Raw genomic sequence first — 20913 nt, 5'->3', positions numbered from 1 at the left:
ACCGCCCTGGTATCAGTGACCACTATACACCCCTCTATTACAGCACCGCCCTGGTATCAGTGACCGCTATACACCCCTCTATTACAGCACCGCTCTGATATCAGTGACTGCTATACACCTCTCTATTACAGCACCGCCCTGGTATCAGTGACCGCTATACACCCCTCTATTACAGCACCGCCCTGGTATCAGTGACCACTATACACCCCTCTATTACAGCACCGCCCTGGTATCAGTGACTGCTATACACCCCTCTATTACAGCACCGCCCTGGTATCAGTGACCACTATACACCCCTCTATTACACACCACCCTGGTATCAGTGACCGCTATACAGCCCTCTATTACACACCACCCTGGTATCAGTGACCGCTATACAGCCCTCTATTACACACCACCCTGGTATCAGTGACCGCTATACAGCCCTCTATTACAGCACCGTGCTGGTATCAGTGACCGCTATACACCTCTCTATTACAGCACCGCCCTGGTATCAGTGACCGCTATACACCCCTCTATTACACACCGCCTTGGTATCAGTGACTGCTATACACCCCTCTATTACAGCACCGCCCTGGTATCAGTGACCGCTATACACCCCTCTATTACAGCACCGCCCGGGTATCAGTGACCGCTAAACACCCCTCTATTACAGCACCGCCCTGGTATCAGTGACCGCTATACACCCCGCTATTACAGCACCGCCCTGGTATCAGTGACCGCTATACACCCCTCTATTACACACCGCCCTGGTATCAGTGACCGCTATACACCCCTCTATTACAGCACCGCCCTGGTATCAGTGACCACTATACACCCCTCTATTACAGCACCGCCCTGGTATCAGTGACTGCTATACACCCCTTTATTACAGCACCGCCCTGGTATCAGTGACCACTATACACCCCTCTATTACACACCGCCCTGGTATCAGTGACCGCTATACAACCCTCTATTACAGCACCGCCCTGGTATCAGTGACCGCTATACAGCCCTCTATTACACACCACCCTGGTATCAGTGACCGCTATACACCCCTCTATTACAGCACCGCCCTGGTATCAGTGACCGCTATACACCCCTCTATTACAGCACCGCCCTGGTATCAGTGACCGCTATACAGCCCTCTATTACACACCACCCTGGTATCAGTGACCGCTATACACCCCACTATTACAGCACCATCCTGGTATCAGTGACCGCTATACAGTCCTCTATTACAGCACCACCCTGGTATCAGTGACCGCTATACAGTCCTCTATTACAGCACCGCCCTGGTATCAGTGACCGCTATACACCCCTCTATTACACACCACCCTGGTATCAGTGACCGCTATACACCCCTCTATTACAGCACCGCCCTGGTATCAGTGACCGCTATACACCCCGCTATTACAGCACCGCCCTGGTATCAGTGACCACTATACACCCCTCTATTACAGCACCGCCCGGGTATCAGTGACCGCTATACACCCCGCTATTACAGCACCATCCTGGTATCAGTGACCGCTATACACCCCTCTATTACAGCACCGCCCTGGTATCAGTGACCGCTATACACCCCTCTATTACAGCACCGCCCTGGTATCAGTGACCACTATACACCCCTCTATTACACACCACCCTGGTATCAGTGACCGCTATACACCCCTCTATTACAGCACCGCCCTGGTATCAGTGACCGCTATACACCCCTCTATTACAGCACCGCCCTGGTATCAGTGACCGCTATACACCCCTCTATTACACACCGCCCTGGTATCAGTGACCGCTATACACCCCTCTATTACACACCACCCTGGTATCAGTGACCGCTATACAGTCCTCTATTACAGCACCGCCCTGATATCAGTGACCGCTATACACCCCTCTATTACAGCACCACCCTGGTATCAGTGACCGCTATACACCCCTCTATTACAGCACCGCCCTGATATCAGTGACCGCTATACACCCCTCTATTACAGCACTGCCCTGGTATCAGTGACCGCTATACACCCCTCTATTACACACCACCGCCCTGGTATCAGTGACCGCTATACACCCCTCTATTACAGCACCGCCCTGGTATCAGTGACCACTATACACCCCGCTATTACAGCACCGCCCTGGTATCAGTGACCGCTATACACCCCTCTATTACAGCACCATCCTGGTATCAGTGACCGCTATACACCCCTCTATTACAGCACCACCCTGGTATCAGTGACCGCTATACACCCCGCTATTACAGCACCGCCCTGGTATCAGTGACCGCTATACACCCCTCTATTACAGCACCGCCCTGGTATCAGTGACCGCTATACAGCCCTCTATTACAGCACCGCCCTGGTATCAGTGACCACTATACACCCCTCTATTACAGCACCGCCCTGGTATCAGTGACCGCTATACACCCCTCTATTACAGCACCGCTCTGATATCAGTGACTGCTATACACCTCTCTATTACAGCACCGCCCTGGTATCAGTGACCGCTATACACCCCTCTATTACAGCACCGCTCTGATATCAGTGACCGCTATACACCCCTCTATTACAGCACTGCCCTGGTATCAGTGACTGCTATACACCCCTCTATTACAGCACCGCCCTGGTATCAGTGACCACTATACACCCCTCTATTACAGCACCGCCCTGGTATCAGTGACCACTATACACCCCTCTATTACAGCACCGCCCTGGTATCAGTGACCGCTATACACCCCTCTATTACAGCACCGCCCTGGTATCAGTGACCACTATACACCCCTCTATTACAGCACCGCCCTGGTATCAGTGACCGCTATACACCCCTCTATTACAGCACCATCCTGGTATCAGTGACCGCTATACACCCCTCTATTACAGCACCGCCCTGGTATCAGTGACCGCCATACACCCCTCTATTACACACCGCCCTGGTATCAGTGACCGCTATACACCTCTCTATTACAGCACCGCCCTGGTATCAGTGACCGCTATACACCCCTCTATTACAGCACCGCCCTGGTATCAGTGACCACTATACACCCCTCTATTACACACCGCCCTGGTATCAGTGACCGCTATACACCCCTCTATTACACACCACCCTGGTATCAGTGACCGCTATACACCCCTCTATTACAGCTAGAGAATGACCTGCTCTATCACTGTATCACTATGCCTGTGAAGGTGAGTCCATTAGTCGGGGCCTGATATTATACACCTGGGGCAATGATTAGGAGGCATTTCCCAATACTAAGTCTTCAGCTGTTGCAATACTACAACTCCCAGCATGCCTCGACAGGCAAAGTTTTACAACAGCTGGAGCGCTGCACGTTCTCCCCTCTCCCGTACTCCTGTGTGTGGAGGATGGGTAAATGATCACGTGACTCTATTGGACCCGCAGGAAGCGCTCCGCCATTTTCCCGAAGACCTTTCTACATCCGCATCGGGGATCAAAGGTCACGGAGTCACGTGACTTCCCTACCCTTACCCATTGGTCTCTTTGCCAGAAACAAAAATGGCGGCTGTTCCGTCCTGATCTCGTGCAGGAGAGTAACGATCAACTATACAGCGAGCTGGGGGCGGGGCCGGACCGGGGGAGGCGGAGTCTGCGGCAGCAATGAAGTAAGTGATCACATTCTGCAGTATATCAATTGTTTCTCTGTGTCTCTCTGTCTACATCTCACCCTATGTACATCTCTATCATGTATACACCCCTTCCCTATAGACATCTCTCTATATATACTGTGTACACCCCCTCCCTATATACACCTCTCTATATATACTGTATACACCTCTTCCCTATATACAGCTCTATATATATACTGTATACACCCCTTCCCTATATACAGCTCTCTATATATACTGTGTACACCCCCTCCCTATATACACCTCTCTCTATATACTGTATACACCTCTTCCCTATATACAGCTCTATATTTATACTGTATACACCCCTTCCCTATATACAGCTCTATATATACTGTATACACCCCCTCCCTATATACAGCTCTATATTTATACTGTATACACCTCTTCCCTATATACAGCTCTATATATATACTGTATACACCCCTTCCCTATATACAGCTCTATGTATACTGTATACACCTCTTCCCTATATACAGCTCTATATATATATACTGTATACACCCCTTCCCTATATACAGCTCTATATATACTGTATACACCTCTTCCCTATATACAGCTCTATATATATACTGTATACACCCCTTCCCTATATACAGCTCTATATATACTGTATACACCCCTTCCCTATATACAGCTCTATATATACTGTATACACCCCTTCCCTATATACAGCTCTATATATACTGTATACACCCCTTCCCTATATACAGCTCTATATATACTGTATACACCCCTTCCCTATATACAGCTCTATATATACTGTATACACCCCTTCCATATATACAGCTCTATATATACTGTATACACCCCTTCCCTATATACAGCTCTATATATACTGTATACACCCCTTCCCTATATACAGCTCTATATATACTGTATATACATCCTGCTTGTATACATCTCACCCTATGTACATCTCTGTCTATAGTGTATGCACTCCTTTCCTACATCTCTGTATATACTGTGTTATATCTATATACCTCCTGCCCCTATATAGACCTCTCTGTATATACTGTGTTATATCTATATACCTCCTGCCCCTATATAGACAGCTCTGTATATACTGTTATTTTCTCTATACCCCCAGCCCCTGTATAGACATCTCTGTATATAAGGTGTTATTTTCTATATACCTCCTGTTCCTGTATAGACATGTATATACTGTGATTCCTCCCCAGGCTGAATATAGATGGCTTGCTGGTCTATTTCCCCTATGAGTACATCTATCCAGAGCAGTACTCCTATATGCTGGAGCTGAAGAGGACGCTGGATGCCAAGGTGCTGGGGAGCAGGGAGTATTGAGGATGATGATGGGAGGGTATTAATCATAATGTAAAGTGATTTATATTGACTGTTCTCTGATCATAGCCCTCTGGCTTTAGTCTCGAGCCAAGGAGCCATTTTAATGTTTGTGACTGCACATTGAATTGTGTGGGAGCAGCCTCGTCCCTTATGCGTCCTGTCTTCTGGCGGCAGGGTCATGGAGTCTTGGAGATGCCCTCAGGGACTGGGAAGACGGTGTCGCTGCTGTCACTGATCGTGGCCTATCAGAGGGTGAGTGTCCCCTTTAGGATGGTATGATGGGGGTCCCTCTACGGTCACTCAGTGCGCCCCTCAGCACTTCTCCTGTCCTGCACTCTCTATTGTCCCTTGGAGATGTTGATTACGTATTCCCCCATCTGTACCATGGACGTTCATCACGTCCAGTCATCACCCCACACTTGTCTATAACATGGATCTACACATCATACAGTCAGCCACCAGACCCCTCATCAGACAGACATCAGCGGCTGTGGGAGTGCTGCAGACCCCACACCTGACTGAGTCAGTGGCTGCCCTGCTGACCCCCCCTGTGAGAGGCTGAAAGGGGCCAGATCGGTGGGGGATCTGCACCCATCACCTGTTCTGCTCTTAAAGTTTGTTCACAAAAAAACAACAACATTCTTTCATATCAACTGGTTCCAGAGATTTGTAAATTACTTCTATTAAAAAATTTCCAGTCTTTTAGTACATATCAGCTGCTGTATGTCCTGCAGGAAGTGGTGTATTCTTTCCAGTCTGGAGAGCCGGAGAGGTTTTCTATGGGGATTTGCTGCTGCTCTGGACAGTTCCTGACATGGACAGAGGTGGCAGCAGAGAGCACTGTGTCAGACTGGAAAGAACACACCACTTCCTGCAGGACATACAGCAGATGATAAGTACTGGAAAACTGGAGATTTTTTTTTTTTTATAGAAGTAAATTACAAATCTCTAGCACCAGTTGATTTGAAAGAGAATTTTTTTTTTGGTGAACAATCCCTTTTTTGTCTTATCTTGTTGTTTAGACGTATCCACTGGAAGTGACGAAGCTGATCTACTGCTCACGGACCGTGCCGGAGATAGAGAAGGTGAGATCCTGCCCAGCGGCCGTGTCTGGGTGGTGATAGACATCTCACTCATCATGTGGTCACGGCTTGCAGGTGGTGGAGGAGCTCCGGAAGCTGACCGAGTACATACAGGCCCAGACCGGGGAGAAGCTCAACTTCCTGGCTTTGGCCCTGAGCTCCAGACGTAACCTGTGCGTGAACCCGGAGGTGGGTGCAGCTCCCGGCCGCTCGGTCCTCAGTCCCTCCATGTTACTCCATGTCTTTGTCTTGCCTTCTTAGGTCAGCGCTCTCCGCTTTGGGAAGGAGATTGACGGGCGATGTCACAGTCTGACAGCCTCCTTTGTGAGGATGCAGAGGCAGCGAGACCCCAGCATCCCCTCCTGCCGCTTCTATGAGGTAAGATGGAGCTGGGATGAGGCCGGGTCCAGGTCAGGTGACATTCAGCTCATTTTCTTCCCCCTCCCCCCAGGAGTTTGATGCCATCGGCCGGGACACTCCTCTTCCTCCCGGGATTTACAACCTCGATGACCTGCGGACCCTGGGGAGGCAGCGCGGCTGGTGTCCGTACTACCTGGCCCGCCATGCTGTGAGTATTTAGCGGTTCAGGGCGGCTCACGCACCTCCCTCCTGACCTCTGCTCATCGCCTCTGTTCCCCCCCAGCTGTCGCAGTGTAACGTCATCGTATACAGTTACCATTACCTCCTGGATCCCAAGATTGCCGACCAGGTGTCCCGGGAGTTGGCCAAGAAAGCCGTGGTGGTGTTTGATGAGGCTCATAACATTGGTGAGTTGTGTGGATCTCCCTAGGTTCATCTTTATCATCGTGACCCTCATTAAACTTCCTCCTGTCTCCTCTAGATAACGTCTGCATCGACTCCATGAGCGTCACCATCACACGCCGAACCCTGGAGCGATGCCAGAGCAACATCGACACCCTCAACACTGCCATCCAAAAGTGAGGAAGCAGAGGGGGAACCGTGAGGGGTGACAGGGGGCGAAGGAGGCCGATGGGGTTTCAGGTGGACGAAGGAGGCCCGGGGGGAAGGGGGGGGGTTCACAGGTGGACAAGGGAGGCTGCAGGGGGGTTACAGGTGGACAAAGGAGGCTGCAGGGGGGGTTACAGGTGGATGAAGGAGGCTGCGGGGGGGATACAGGTGGACAAGGGAGGCTGCAGGGGGGTTACAGGTGGACAAAGGAGGCTGCAGGGGGGGTTACAGGTGGATGAAGGAGGCTGCGGGGGGGGGGGGGATACAGGTAGACAAGGGAGGCTGCAGGGGGGTTACAGGTGGACAAAGGAGGCTGCGGGGGGGGGGGGGGGGGGGGGTTACAGGTGGATGAAAGAGGCTGCGGGGGGGGGATACAGGTGGACAAGGGAGGCTGCAGGGGGGTTACAGGTGGACAAAGGTGGCTGCGGGGGGGGGGTTACAGGTGGATGAAGGAGGCTGGGGGGGGATACAGGTGGATGAAGGAGGCTGCGGGGGGGGGGCTTACAGGTGGATGAAGGAGGCTGCGGGGGGGGGCTTACAGGTGGATGAAGGAGGCTGCGGGGGGGGGGTTTACAGGTGGATGAAGGAGGCTGCGGGGGGGGGGGGGGTTACAGGTGGATGAAGCAGGCTGCGGGGGGGGGATACAGGTGGATGAAGGAGGCTGCGGGGGGGGGGGCTTACAGGTGGATGAAGGAGGCTGCGGGGGGGGGGGGGTTTACAGGTGGATGAAGGAGGCTGCGGGGGGGGGGGGGTTACGGGTGGATGAAGGAGGCTGGGGGTTATCCGGCGGAATGCAAAAGTGATAACAAGGGAAGCAATGGGGAGGTAACAGGGGAGATGAGCGAAGCAGGGGGATAAGTGGGGTATGAAGAGGACAATGGGGATCACCGAGCGCTCTCTTTATTTTCAGAATTAAGGATACTGATGAGCAGAAGCTGAGGCAAGAGTACGCCCGCCTGGTGGAGGGTCTGCGCGAGGCCACAGTCGCCCGTGAGACGGACGTTTATCTAGCGAATCCTGTGTTGCCTGATGAGATCCTGCAAGGTAAAGCGTGCGGGGAGGAGTGAGTATATCTCATGGGACTATAGCTCCCTCCTGAGTGGCCCCTTTAATAGCCCCCATCTAGTATTGCACTGGAGTTCTATGGCCTTCAGAACCGCAGCATAGATCCCGCTGGGTGATGATTTGGGTATATCGGCCCAGGTGGACAGGATCACTTCTCACAGTCCCTACACATTAGGTGGAGTCCTGACATGTTTTGTACTGTCCATTCTACCTCATCCAGAGACGTCTATAGAAATACAATCCAGGGAACAAGGAGAACTCACTGTCCTGTTCCTGGAGGGAATCCATGACTATATGACCTTGTGGATGGAGCATTGTCCTGTGGACGTTCTACTTCTACCATAGAGAAAACAGCAGTCAGGAAAGGGCCGTGTAATAAGGGGCCAGTCTGTACACGTAACCCCATCTCCCCCTCTTCTCCCGGCAGAGGCCGTCCCCGGCTGTATCCGTAACGCTCTGCACTTCCTGGGCTTCTTGCGGCGTCTGGTCGGCTATGTCAAGTCTCGTCTGCGTTCAGGTCATGTGACTCAGGAGGGCCCGGCTGCCTTTCTGCGCGACCTTTATGAGAAAGTCTGCATTGAGAGGAAGCCGATGAGGTGAGGAGTCGCTTGTATCCTATCACCCCAGAGATATTTAGACATGACTTCCCATCCCGGCCCTCATCATGCTCCCTCATCCCCCATATAACATCAGGATTAGGGGTGTAACCATAGGACGCTATGTCAGTTCTTACTCTCTGAAATATATTGTAGGTTCTGCGCAGAGCGGCTGCGCTCTCTTACCCGGACGCTGGAAATTGCAGACATCACCGACCTGTCTCCTCTCATCCTCATTACCAACTTTGCCACCCTAGTCAGCACGTACACTAAAGGTAAGAGTCCAGGGGCGGCCCATCCTGAGCTGTGCCTCCTCTGTGCCTTCTCCTGAGCTGTGCCTCCTCTGTGCCTTCTCCTGAGCTGTGCCTCCTCTGTGCCTTCTCCTAAACTGTGCCTCCTCTGTGCTTAGCCCTGAGCTGTGCCTCCTCTGTGCCTTGCCCTGAGCTGTGCCTCCTCTGTGCCTTCTCCTGAGCTGTGCCTCCTCTGTGCCTTGCCCTTAGCTGTGCCTCCTCTGTGCCTTCTCCTGAGCTGTGCCTCCTCTGTGCCTTGCCCTGAGCTGTGCCTCCTCTGTGCCTTGCCCTGAGCTGTGCCTCCTCTGTGCCTTGCCCTGAGCTGTGCCTCCTCTGTGCCTTCTCCTGAGCTGTGCCTCCTCTGTGCCTTGCCCTGAGCTGTGCCTCCTCTGTGCCTTCTCCTGAGCTGTGCCTCCTCTGTGCCTTCTCCTGAGCTGTGCCTCCTCTGTGCCTTCTCCTGAGCTGTGCCTCCTCTGTGCCTTCTCCTGAGCTGTGCCTCCTCTGTGCCTTATCGTGAGCTGTGCCTCCTCTGTGCCTTCTCCTGAGCTGTGCCTCCTCTGTTCCTTATCGTGAGCTGTGCCTCCTCTGTGCCTTCTCCTGAGCTGTGCCTCCTCTGTGCCTTCTCCTGAGCTGTGCCTCCTCTGTGCCTTCTCCTGAGCTGTGCCTCCTCTGTGCCTTATCGTGAGCTGTGCCTCCTCTGTGCCTTGCCCTGAGCTTTGCCTCCCCTGACCTGTCCTCCTCTTTCCATTCTCTGTGCCTCCTCTGTGCTTCATTTATGCCTCTCACACCTGACCTCTCTCCCCACAGGATTTATGATCATCATTGAACCATTTGAGGATCGGACACCGACCATCAGTAACCCTGTGTTACACTTCAGGTGAACACCGACCCCTGTAGTCTGATATTTAATGTGGAGAACGTCACCTGGGGGTCTCATCCAGACTGTAGTCAGGACCTGGGGGTTAGGGGTATACATATATATATATATATATATATATATATATATATATATATATATATATATATATATATATATATATATATAATGTAGTCAGGTACCAGGGCAGTCTAAGCAGGCAGTAGGGGACCCCCATAGTCTTAGCAGGCAGCAGGGGCCCCTTATAGTCTCATCAGACAGTAGGGGCCCCCCATAGTCTCAGCAGGCAGTAGGGGCCCCCCATAGTCTCATCAGGCAGTAGAGACCCCCCATTGTCTCATCAGGCAGTTGGGACCCCCATAGTCTCAGGAGGCAGTAGGGACCCCCCATAGTCTCAGCAGGCAGTAGGGACCCCCCATAGTCTCAGCAGGCAGTAGAGACCCCCCATAGTCTCAGCAGGCAGTAGGGACCCCCCATAGTCTCAGCAGGCAGTAGAGACCCCCCCCCATAGTCTCAGCAGGCAGTAGAGACCCCCCATAGTCTCAGCAGGCAGTAGAGACCCCCCATAGTCTCAGCAGGCAGTAGGGACCCCCCATTGTCTCAGTAGGCAGTAGAGACCCCCCCCCATAGTCTCAGCAGGCAGTAGAGACCCCCCATAGTCTCAGCAGGCAGTAGGGACCCCCCATTGTCTCAGTAGGCAGTAGGGACCCCCCATAGTCTCAGCAAGCAGTAGAGACCCCCCATAGTCTCAGCAGGCAGTAGAGACCCCCCATAGTCTCAGCAGGCTGTAGGGACCCCCCATTGTCTCAGTTGGCAGTAGAGACCCCCCCCATAGTCTCAGCAGGCAGTAGAGACCCCCCATAGTCTCAGCAGGCAGTAGAGACCCCCCATAGTCTCAGCAGGCAGTAGGGACCCCCCATAGTCTCAGCAGGCAGTAGGGACCCCCCATTGTCTCAGTAGGCAGTAGAGACCCCCCCCATAGTCTCAGCAGGCAGTAGAGACCCCCCATAGTCTCAGCAGGCAGTAGAGACCCCCCCATAGTCTCAGCAGGCAGTAGGGACCCCCCATTGTCTCAGTAGGCAGTAGGGACCCCCCATAGTCTCAGCAAGCAGTAGAGACCCCCCATAGTCTCAGCAGGCAGTAGAGACCCCCCATAGTCTCAGCAGGCAGTAGAGACCCCCCATAGTCTCAGCAGGCAGTCGGGACCCCCCATAGTCTCAGCAGGCAGTCGGGACCCCCCATAGTTTCAGGCAGTCAAGGCCCCCTTTAGTCTCAGCAGGCAGTAGGGACCCCCCATAGTCTCAGCAGGCAGTAGGGACCCCCCATAGTTTCAGCAGGCAGTAGGGACCCCCCATAGTCTCAGCAGGCAGTAGAGACCCCCCCCATATTCTCAGCAGGCAGTAGAGACCCCCATAGTCTCAGCAGGCAGTAGAGACCCCCATAGTCTCAGCAGGCAGTAGAGACCCCCATAGTCTCAGCAGGCAGTAGAGACCCCCATAGTCTCAGCAGGCAGTAGAGACCCCCCCATAGTCTCAGCAGGCAGTAGAGACCCCCCATAGTCTCAGCAGGCAGTAGAGACCCCCCCATAGTCTCAGCAGGAAGTAGAGACCCCCATAGTCTCAGCAGACAGTAGAGACCACCCATAGTCTCAGCAGGCAGTAGAAACCCCCATAGTCTCAGGCAGTAGGGACCCCCCATAGTCTCAGCAGGCAGTAGAGACCCCCCCCCATAGTCTCAGCAGGCAGTAGAGACCCCCATAGTCTCAGCAGACAGTAGGGACCCCCCATAGTCTCAGCAGGCAGTAGAGACCCCCCCATAGTCTCAGCAGGCAGTAGAGACCCCCCATAGTCTCAGCAGGCAGTAGAGACCCCCCATAGTCTCAGCAGGCAGTAGAGACCCCCCATAGTCTCAGCAGGCAGTAGAGACCCCCCCATAGTCTCAGCAGGCAGTAGAGACCCCCCCCCATAGTCTCAGCAGGCAGTAGAGACCCCCCATAGTCTCAGCAGGCAGTAGAGACCCCCCATAGTCTCAGCAGGCAGTAGGGACCCCCCATTGTCTCAGTAGGCAGTAGGGACCCCCCATAGTCTCAGCAAGCAGTAGAGACCCCCCATAGTCTCAGCAGGCAGTAGAGACCCCCCATAGTCTCAGCAGGCAGTAGAGACCCCCCATAGTCTCAGCAGGCAGTAGAGACCCCCCATAGTCTCAGCAGGCAGTCGGGACCCCCCATAGTCTCAGCAGGCAGTCGGGACCCCCCATAGTTTCAGGCAGTCAAGGCCCCCTTTAGTCTCAGCAGGCAGTAGGACCCCCCCATAGTCTCAGCAGGCAGTAGGGACCCCCCATAGTCTCAGCAGGCAGTAGAGACCCCCCCATATTCTCAGCAGGCAGTAGAGACCCCCATAGTCTCAGCAGGCAGTAGAGACCCCCATAGTCTCAGCAGGCAGTAGAGACCCCCATAGTCTCAGCAGGCAGTAGAGACCCCCCCCCCCATAGTCTCAGCAGGCAGTAGAGACCCCCATAGTCTCAGCAGACAGTAGAGACCCCCCATAGTCTCAGCAGGCAGTAGAGACCCCCATAGTCTCAGGCAGTCGAGGCCCCCTTTAGTCTCAGCAGGCAGTAGGGGCCCCTGCAGATCATCTCACATGTTTCCCTTTCCCATCTGCAGCTGCCTTGATGCCTCGCTCGCTATTAAACCGGTGTTCCAGAGGTTTCAGTCGGTCATCATCACATCTGGGGTAGGAGGCGCACACGTAACTCACTCTTCTCCGCACCCCTTGACATTTGTAGCCTCACTGGTATCCCTGTCTCCCGCAGACTCTCTCCCCGCTGGACATCTACCCCAAAATCCTGGACTTCCGACCTGTAACCATGGCAACATTCACCATGACACTTGCCCGGATCTGTTTGTGCCCGATGGTAAGAAGCATTGCTCATGTGATTTATAAGGCAATTTGGTAACCATGGTAACCAGACCATAATCTGTGCGATCTCCGTAGGTTGTCGCTAGAGGAAACGACCAAGTTGCGATGAGCTCTAAGTTTGAGACGAGGGAAGATCTGGGTAAGAAGTTGCGTCCTATAGGTTGCTGTAGGATCTTGCTATGTCATGTGACTGACCTCTGACCCCCACAGCTGTCATGCGGAATTATGGGAACCTCCTCCTGGAGATGTCCGCCATTGTTCCTGATGGGATAGTGGGATTCTTCACCAGTTATCAGTATATGGAGAACATTGTGGCGTCTTGGTACGAGCAGGTAGGTCTCACTGTAGTGTTCCCTACAATATTTGGGGTCAGGTGGCACCCCCGTCACTATAGCAATGGCTGCACCTCTGATATACGTTACCTCTCCCCTCCGCCCGGGGTCAGTCAGGCTGCTGATCCTCTTCATGTCCCCACAGGGAATTCTGGAGAACATCCAGAGGAACAAGCTGATCTTCATAGAGACCCAGGATGGGGCGGAGACCAGTGTGGCCCTAGAGAAGTATCAGGAGGTGAGGCTTAGGCTGGGCCAGGGGCCCCAGGCTTGTATTGGGCCTTCTTACTAACCTTATGTCATTGTTTCAGGCCTGTGAGAACGGACGAGGCGCCATCTTACTTTCTGTCGCCCGTGGAAAAGTGTCTGAAGGAATTGATTTTGGTGAGTGTCTGGGGGCTGGGTGTCATGTGACCACTCCCTCTCTATGATGTCATCTGACCATGTGTCTGCTCCTCCCCCACAGTCCACCACTATGGCCGAGCCGTGATCATGTTCGGAGTCCCGTATGTGTACACCCAGAGCCGGATACTGAAGGTTAGTCCTGGGATCCCGACGCTCAGTCTGTCTCTTCTCGCCGTGTATTCTTACCTCTTTTTACGTCTCGTCCTTCAGGCTCGCCTCCAGTTCCTGCGCGATCAGTTCCACTTAAGGGAGAACGATTTCCTGACGTTTGACGCCATGAGACACGCTGCACAGTGCGTCGGCCGAGCCATCCGCGGGAAGACCGACTATGGGATCATGCTATTTGCTGATAAGGTAATGTGACACCCCCACGATGTACTGGGAAAGGGGGAGCTGTGCCCATCTCAATTATAGTTATATGAGAGAGTTGTGAGCATGCTCTGTGACCTGTGCAGATGTCACTTTTAAGGGAGCTGTGATCATCATCAGGTTACGCCCATATGTTCATGTAATTTGTTTGCTGACAGGCTTCTCCCATGTGTCTGCTGACAGGATGGGCTCCATCCATTTTTATTATATGGCAACTGACGGGAGGGGCTCTGTCCATTTATACATACAATAGGGCTGCTGAAAGGACAGGCATTTCCCATGTGTACATGATGTGTCTGCTGACAGAATGCGCTCTATCCATTTTTACTATATGGCTACTGACAGAAGGTGCTCCTCCCATGTGTACATATGTGTCTGCTGACAGAGCAGGCTCCTCCCATGTGTACATATGATGTGTCTGCTGACAGGGCAGCCTCCGTCCCTGTGCACATATGAAGTGGCTGCTGACAGGATAGGCTCCATCCATTTTTGTGTTTTATGGCTACTGACAGGAGGTGCTCCTCCCATGTCTACATATAATGTGGGTGGAGTCTTTGTCAGTAGCCACATGTACAAGTGATTTTGCTGCTGACAGGATTGGCTCCGCCCATTTGTAAGCGTAATAATATGAATCTCCTTTACAGAGATACGCACGATCCGACAAGAAGGGGAAGTTACCGCTGTGGATTCAGGAACATCTGACAGACGCCAATCTAAACCTGACTGTGGACGAGTGCATTCACCTCAGCCGACACTTCCTGAGGGAAATGGCACAACCATTCCGCAGGGTGAGTTAACCCTTCCACCTCCTTCTATTCATTACCCAAGAGATGTCCTGTTGCTAGACTGCCCAACATCACCATCCTCGCGTCCTGTTCAGCTGGGCTGTCTCTGTTCATGTTCTCTGTCTCTTCTGTTGGAGGACCAGCTAGGCTGTCTCTGTTCATATTCTCTGTCTCTTCTGTTGGAGGACCAGCTGGGCTGTCTCTGTTCATGTTCTCTGTCTCTTCTGTTGGAGGACCAGCTGGGCTGTCTCTGTTCATGTTCTCTGTCTCTTCTGTTGGAGGACCAGCTGGGCTGTCTCTGTTCATGTTCTCTGTCTCTTCTGTTGGAGGACCAGCTAGGCTGTCTCTGTTCATGTTCTCTGTCTCTTCTGTTGGAGGACCAACTGGGCTGTCTCTGTTCATGTTCTCTGTCTCTTCTGTTGGAGGACCAGCTGGGTTGTCTCTGTTCATATTCTCTGTCTCTTCTGTAGGAGGATCAGCTGGGCTGTCTCTGTTCATATTCTCTGTCTCTTCTGTAGGAGGATCAGCTGGGCCTGTCTCTTCTGACATTGGAGCAGCTGCAATCTGAGGAGATGCTGCAGAAGATCCAGGAGATTGCCCATCAGGTCTGACCATTCGACATCTGAGGAGTCACAATGTGAATCTTCAAGAGATCTTGCCTCCTGGATGAGACCCCAAGGTCCTGATTTGTGTCCAGGATGTGACCAGTGGGAGTGGTCTCTGTAGGTAGCAGTCTCTGTAGCGGATTGGTCTCTTTAGGGGTAGCAGTCTCTTTAGGGAAGTGGTCTCTATACGGAGTGGGAGGTGGTCTCTATGGAAAGCAGTCTCTATGGGGAGTTGTCTCTATGGGGAGCTGGAGGTGGTCTCTATGGAAAGCAGTCTCTATGGGGAGCGGGAGGAGGTCTCTATGTGGAGTGGACCCTGTAGTGTGGTCTCTGTAGGGAGCGGTCTCTGTAGGGAGGGGTCTCTGTAGCAGTGTTTCCTGTGAGGGTCTCCTGCTGATCCTGAGGATACTGTATGTGTTTTTACATACTGAATAAATAGCTACATTTCTTATCCATGTGTGACCCGAGTGATGAGTGATCTGTGTACAAACAGGTGACCCGCTGACCCACACATTATGACTGACAGCATCATGTACTGATATACACCCGGCAGCCATAACACAAAGCAGGGGCCATATCGGCCTATTGGGGACTCAGTAACCATGGTGAAAGCGCCAGGAGTTCAGGATTATTTTTTTATGTACACAATGGTGATAAAAAGCAGCAGCTCTCATATACACATACAGCTCCGTCCTCCTCTCTAACATACAGATACAGCTCCGTCCTCCTCTCTAACATACAGATACAGCTCCGTCCTCCTCTCTAACATACAGATACAGCTCCGTCCTCCTCTCTAACATACAGATACAGCTCTCTCCTCCTCTCCAACATACAGATACAGCTCCTTCCTCCTCTCTAACATACAGATACAGCTCCGTCCTCCTCTCTAACATACAGATACAGCTCCGTCCTCCTCTCTAACATACAGATACAGCTCTCTCCTCCTCTCCAACATACAGATACAGCTCCTTCCTCCTCTCTAACATACAGATACAGCTCTCTCCTCCTCTCTAACATACAGATACAGCTCCTTCCTCCTCTCTAACATACAGATACAGCTCCTTCCTCCTCTCTAACATACAGATACAGCTCCATCCTCCTCTCTAACATACAGATACAGCTCCGTCCTCCTCTCTAACATACAGATACAGCTCCTTCCTCCCCTCTCATATACACATACAGCTCCGTCCTCCTCTCTAACATACAGATACAGCTCCTTCCTCCTCTCTAACATACAGATACAGCTCCTTCCTCCTCTCTAACATACAGATACAGCTCCGTCCTCCTCTCTAACATACAGATACAGCTCCGTCCTCCTCTCTAACATACAGATACAGCTCCTTCCTCCTCTCTAACATACAGATACAGCTCCTTCCTCCCCTCTCATATACACATACAGCTCCTTCCTCCTCTCTAACATACAGATACAGCTCCTTCCTCCTCTCTAACATACAGATACAGCTCCTTCCTCCCCTCTCATATACACATACAGCTCCGTCCTCCTCTCTAACATACACATACAGCTCCGTCCTCCTCTCTAACATACAGATACAGCTCCGTCCTCCTCTCTAACAATCAGCGTTTAGACGGTACGATATATCGTACGGAAAATCGTATCGCTTAAGCCTATCTCACACATTGGTTAAATCGGCGAACGACTGTTCACACGGAACGATCTGCGAATTTTTTGCGAAAGACGAACGACAATTTGATAACATGTTGAAAGATCAAAATGAACGATTTCTCGTTCGTCGTTTGATCGTTCGCTGCGTTTACACGTACGATTATCGTTCGAATTCGATCGCTATCGCGCAAATTCGCACGATAATCGTTACGTGTTAACGCACCTTAACACTTCTCATTAGTCTAAGGGGGCGATATTTCTCCTTTGGGGGAGGGGGGGTGGGCGCCAGGCCCCTGTAGGGATTCTTATAGGCCAAGCAGTGCTCTCTGGTAGAAAGATACACGGACTATCTACCTCCCAGAAGGATAATGGCTGTCTCTCTCTAGACCTCCACTAGGTGGCAGGAGAGGGACAGCTCTTCTTCTGCTACTTTATACCCTTCTGTGACTCTTCTCACCTGCTGCCCCAATAGAACTGATTCTCTAGGACACAAATGGCAGCAGTATGATACAGGTATAGTTATACAAAGAGCAGCAGTTGCGCACAATTATACCAGGTAGGGAGCTGTAAATATATACCACAGTTGTCTGGTAACACCATGTAAGACTAGGTTCACACTGCGTTTTTGCAATCCGATTTTTGCAAAAAACGGATGCGTTTGTGTGCATCCGTTTTGATCCGTTTTTTCATTGACTTCCATTGTAGTAAAAAAAAATAAAAAATAGATCAAAGCGGATCCGGTTTTTTTTTTTTTTACGGACACAAAAACTTAGCTGACACTACTTTTGTGTTTGTTAAAAAAAAAACGGATCAGTTTTGATCCGTTTTTTTTACAATGGAAGTCAATGGAAAAACGGATGCACACAAATGCATCAGTTTTTTTCTTTTTTTGTAAAAAATGGAAAAAATGGATTGCAAAAACGCAGTGTGAACCCAGCCTTAGTAAGACCAGAATGGGGGACCCCACCTCAGACCCTGACGCACATTTCGCCTTCCGGCTTCCTTAAAAACCGAAGAGGAAATATTCTGGATTTGTAGATGAATTTTCTCATTTCTGAACCAAGAATGATCACTCGCAGTTTCTATCACTTTTATGATCCCTGTGAATAGTGGATGTATTGTAAATGACTATAATCCTGGCGGATGTACAATAAGTATAATTCCTATAGAATATATGTGTATACACATACTCTTCGGTATCTTTATATTTTATTGCATTATTTTCACCAGATTTAGAAAAACTTGTCCGTTGTCTTTGAGAAACAGCGCCACCTCTTTCCTCAGTTTGGGTGTGGTACTGCAGTTTAGTTTCATTGTAGTTAAAGGAGCTGGACTGCAATACCACACACAACCTGAGCACAAGAGTAGCGCTGTTTCTCTAAGATCGCAGTCATGTTTTTTTAATCTTGGATAACCTCTTTAAAGGGGTACTCCCTTTAAGGTTGCCATTATATAAAACACAATAAGTAGAGATGAGCGAACCTTGACCCCTGCTGATCACTGGGAGCAATGCCAAGTAGAACAATACGGTAAAACGATCACTGATCTCAGGCTGGGTCCTTCCTGGAGGGATATGTATCTCGTCCTGCGTTTTGAGACTCTTAAGTGAGGCTCCACGGACTCTCTTGCTCCCTATGGTGCTCTCTTTCCTATATATAATGCTCTCTGTGGCCCTCTATCTCACATATACTGCTCCCTATAGTCCTTTCTTTCCTAAATATAATGTTCTCTCTTGCCCTCTATCTCACATATACTGCTCCCTATGGTCCTCTCTTTCCTATATATAATGCTCTCTCTTGCCCTCTATCTCACATATACTGCTCCCTATGGTCCTCTGTTTCCTATATATAATGCTCTCTATGGTCCCATATCTCACATATACTGCTCCCTATGGTGCTCTCTTTCCTATATATAATGCTCTCTATGGCCCTCTATCTCACATATACTGCTCCCTATGGTCCTCTCTTTCCTATATATAATGCTCTCTTGCCCTCTATCTCACATATACTACTCCCTATGGTCCTCTCTTTCCTATATATAATGCTCTCTTGCCCTCTATCTCACATACTGTATACTGCTCCCTATGGTCCTCTCTTTCCTATATATAATGCTCTCTATGGCCCTCTATCTCACATATACAGCTCCCTATGGTCCTCTCTTTCCTATATAGAATGTTCTATATGGCCCTCTATCTCACAAATACTGCTCCCTATGGTCCTCTCTTTCCTATATATAATGCTAATAATATATATATACATACTGCTCCAATGGACTCTCTCCCATATATACTGCTCCTTATGACTCTATGGCCCATATGTCACATATAATACAGTATTCTCTATATACCGCCTCCCATATAATGCTCCCAATGGTCCTCTCTTTCCTTAATTTACTGCTCCCTATATCACCTATAATGCACCCTATATACTGCCCCCAATGGTCCTCTCTTTCATATATAATTGTTCCCTATGCCCCCCCCCCCATCTCACATATACTGCTCCCTACATACTGCTTCTATGGACTCTACCATATATACTGCTCCCTATGGCCCATATCTCATACACGCTGCTCCCTATATACCTCCCCTCATATACTGCCCCCAATGATCCTCTCTATTTACACTGCTCCCTATGGCCCCCTATGTGACACATAGTGCTTCCTATATACTGCCCCCCCCCCCCCCCATATACTGCTTCCAATGATTATCTCATTTTTTTGTTATTATTATTTATTTTTAATGCACCCTTGAATCCAGAGCGGTAATACTGCTCACTATGGCCCACCCATAAACTGCTCCCAATGGCATATATATATATATATATATATATATATATATATATATATAGCTAGCTCCAATTTCCTTCTCTCTAATATACTAGGTAAAGAGTTAAAAGTCTCAGGGCCCCTTATATTACAGAAACAAAAGGGACAATGACACATCTGATACCCCAGCAAGTAATAGGTGATGGGGCCTATCTGTTAGGCAATGTCCAGAACATGGCCGCCATCTTGAAAGCCACCATATTGGATCAAAGTCAAGTTTTTCCAATGTGAATTTGGTTATGTAACAGATCAAAGAAGACGGGAAGTATCTCAGAAATCAATTGCCGCAATTATACCAGTAATATCTTATGTGGTTTTGTTGACTATTTTCATGTAGCCGTGTGTTCGGACTCTATACGTCTCCTGCGTAGGGTGCACTTAGCTGATCCTTGCCATTATGTACATGACAGTATGGATGACAGGTGTTAAATCCATCTTGAAGGATCCTATAGCCTTTGCATTCCCTGCACTTGAATCATTGACTGACGGCCATCGTCCTGTGAAGCCTGAAGGTTATGAGGGTCTCTCTAGTTTTCTCCTTGGATTATTTCGGATTGAGCAAGAAGTATCAGACGCGGGTGAGGAGCAGGAAGGTGTAAAGTTGCGCTAACTATTTATATTGGATTGTAAAGAGTGTCGATCACTATGTCGATAGACATTGCTCCTTACACTAATGTAACACAATAATGGGGGAGGGGGGACTCTTCTGCACTGTGTATATTGCGCGGGCCGGCACTGGTTGGCATCCACCGGACACTCAATATTTGGCAGAGTCAGGAGTCTATATTAAGCCTCGACAGACAGATACAGATTGCAGGACTTAGAAGGAGGATCCCTGCTGGACGCTCATGTACTGGCTCGCTGCCCCCCACATGCCCACCCTCTGTGCCCCCAGTGCCATCCACAAACAGCCTCAGACATATGCAGAAGACAAATCTGAACCAGCAAAACTTATATAACAGTCTACATGCTTCTTCCCCTCCCCCCTGTGTAATGTAAGACAGTCTATGGGAGAGGTTTATGATTTATGGGCTGCCGAGACACTAGGAGAGTCCATAGTGGAGATAGTGCTAGACCATAGACTAGATAAGAGCACAATGTCAGCCAGCTGCTGCTAAGGCCAGCAGGAGAAGGAGGTGTATATACCCCATGGATTTACTGGATTATTATGACTGCATTAGTGTCGCCTCATCTGGAATCTGCCGCTCAGTCCTCCAAGTCCTGGAGCGAGTACAAAAGAGAGCAACAAAA

At 50.5% G+C, this 20913-nt stretch overlaps 1 protein-coding gene across 1 annotated transcript; it reads left to right on the top strand.

The window, feature by feature from the left end:
* The first annotated feature begins 3461 nt into the window (after nt 1-3461).
* On the top strand, nt 3462-15672 carry ERCC2 (ERCC excision repair 2, TFIIH core complex helicase subunit). The gene is made up of 24 exons (XM_069942971.1): nt 3462-3593; nt 4799-4898; nt 5097-5174; nt 5945-6007; nt 6080-6193; nt 6266-6382; nt 6456-6572; nt 6648-6771; nt 6846-6942; nt 7884-8017; nt 8466-8634; nt 8791-8909; nt 9732-9801; nt 12464-12533; nt 12613-12714; nt 12795-12858; nt 12930-13051; nt 13197-13289; nt 13363-13435; nt 13518-13588; nt 13667-13810; nt 14470-14613; nt 15129-15414; nt 15470-15672. Exons 1-23 carry the CDS (start codon nt 3589-3591, stop codon nt 15219-15221), a joined length of 2283 nt encoding a protein of 760 aa, XP_069799072.1. The 5' UTR covers nt 3462-3588; the 3' UTR covers nt 15222-15414; nt 15470-15672.
* Nucleotides 15673-20913: the final 5241 nt, after the last annotated feature.

Source organism: Dendropsophus ebraccatus, chromosome 10, assembly GCF_027789765.1.
Source record: "Dendropsophus ebraccatus isolate aDenEbr1 chromosome 10, aDenEbr1.pat, whole genome shotgun sequence".
Taxonomy (NCBI): domain Eukaryota; kingdom Metazoa; phylum Chordata; class Amphibia; order Anura; family Hylidae; genus Dendropsophus; species Dendropsophus ebraccatus.
The sequence above is the reverse complement of the archived record's forward strand: the minus strand, read 5'-3'. Positions and strand labels throughout refer to the sequence as shown.

Bases quoted from the DNA above. Each gene is read 5' to 3' on its own strand.
- ERCC2 (XM_069942971.1), top strand. The intron at 8,635-8,790 runs GTGAGGAGTCGC...AATATATTGTAG, and splicing joins ATTGAGAGGAAGCCGATGAG to GTTCTGCGCAGAGCGGCTGC. The intron at 14,614-15,128 runs GTGAGTTAACCC...TCTCTTCTGTAG, and splicing joins TGGCACAACCATTCCGCAGG to GAGGATCAGCTGGGCCTGTC.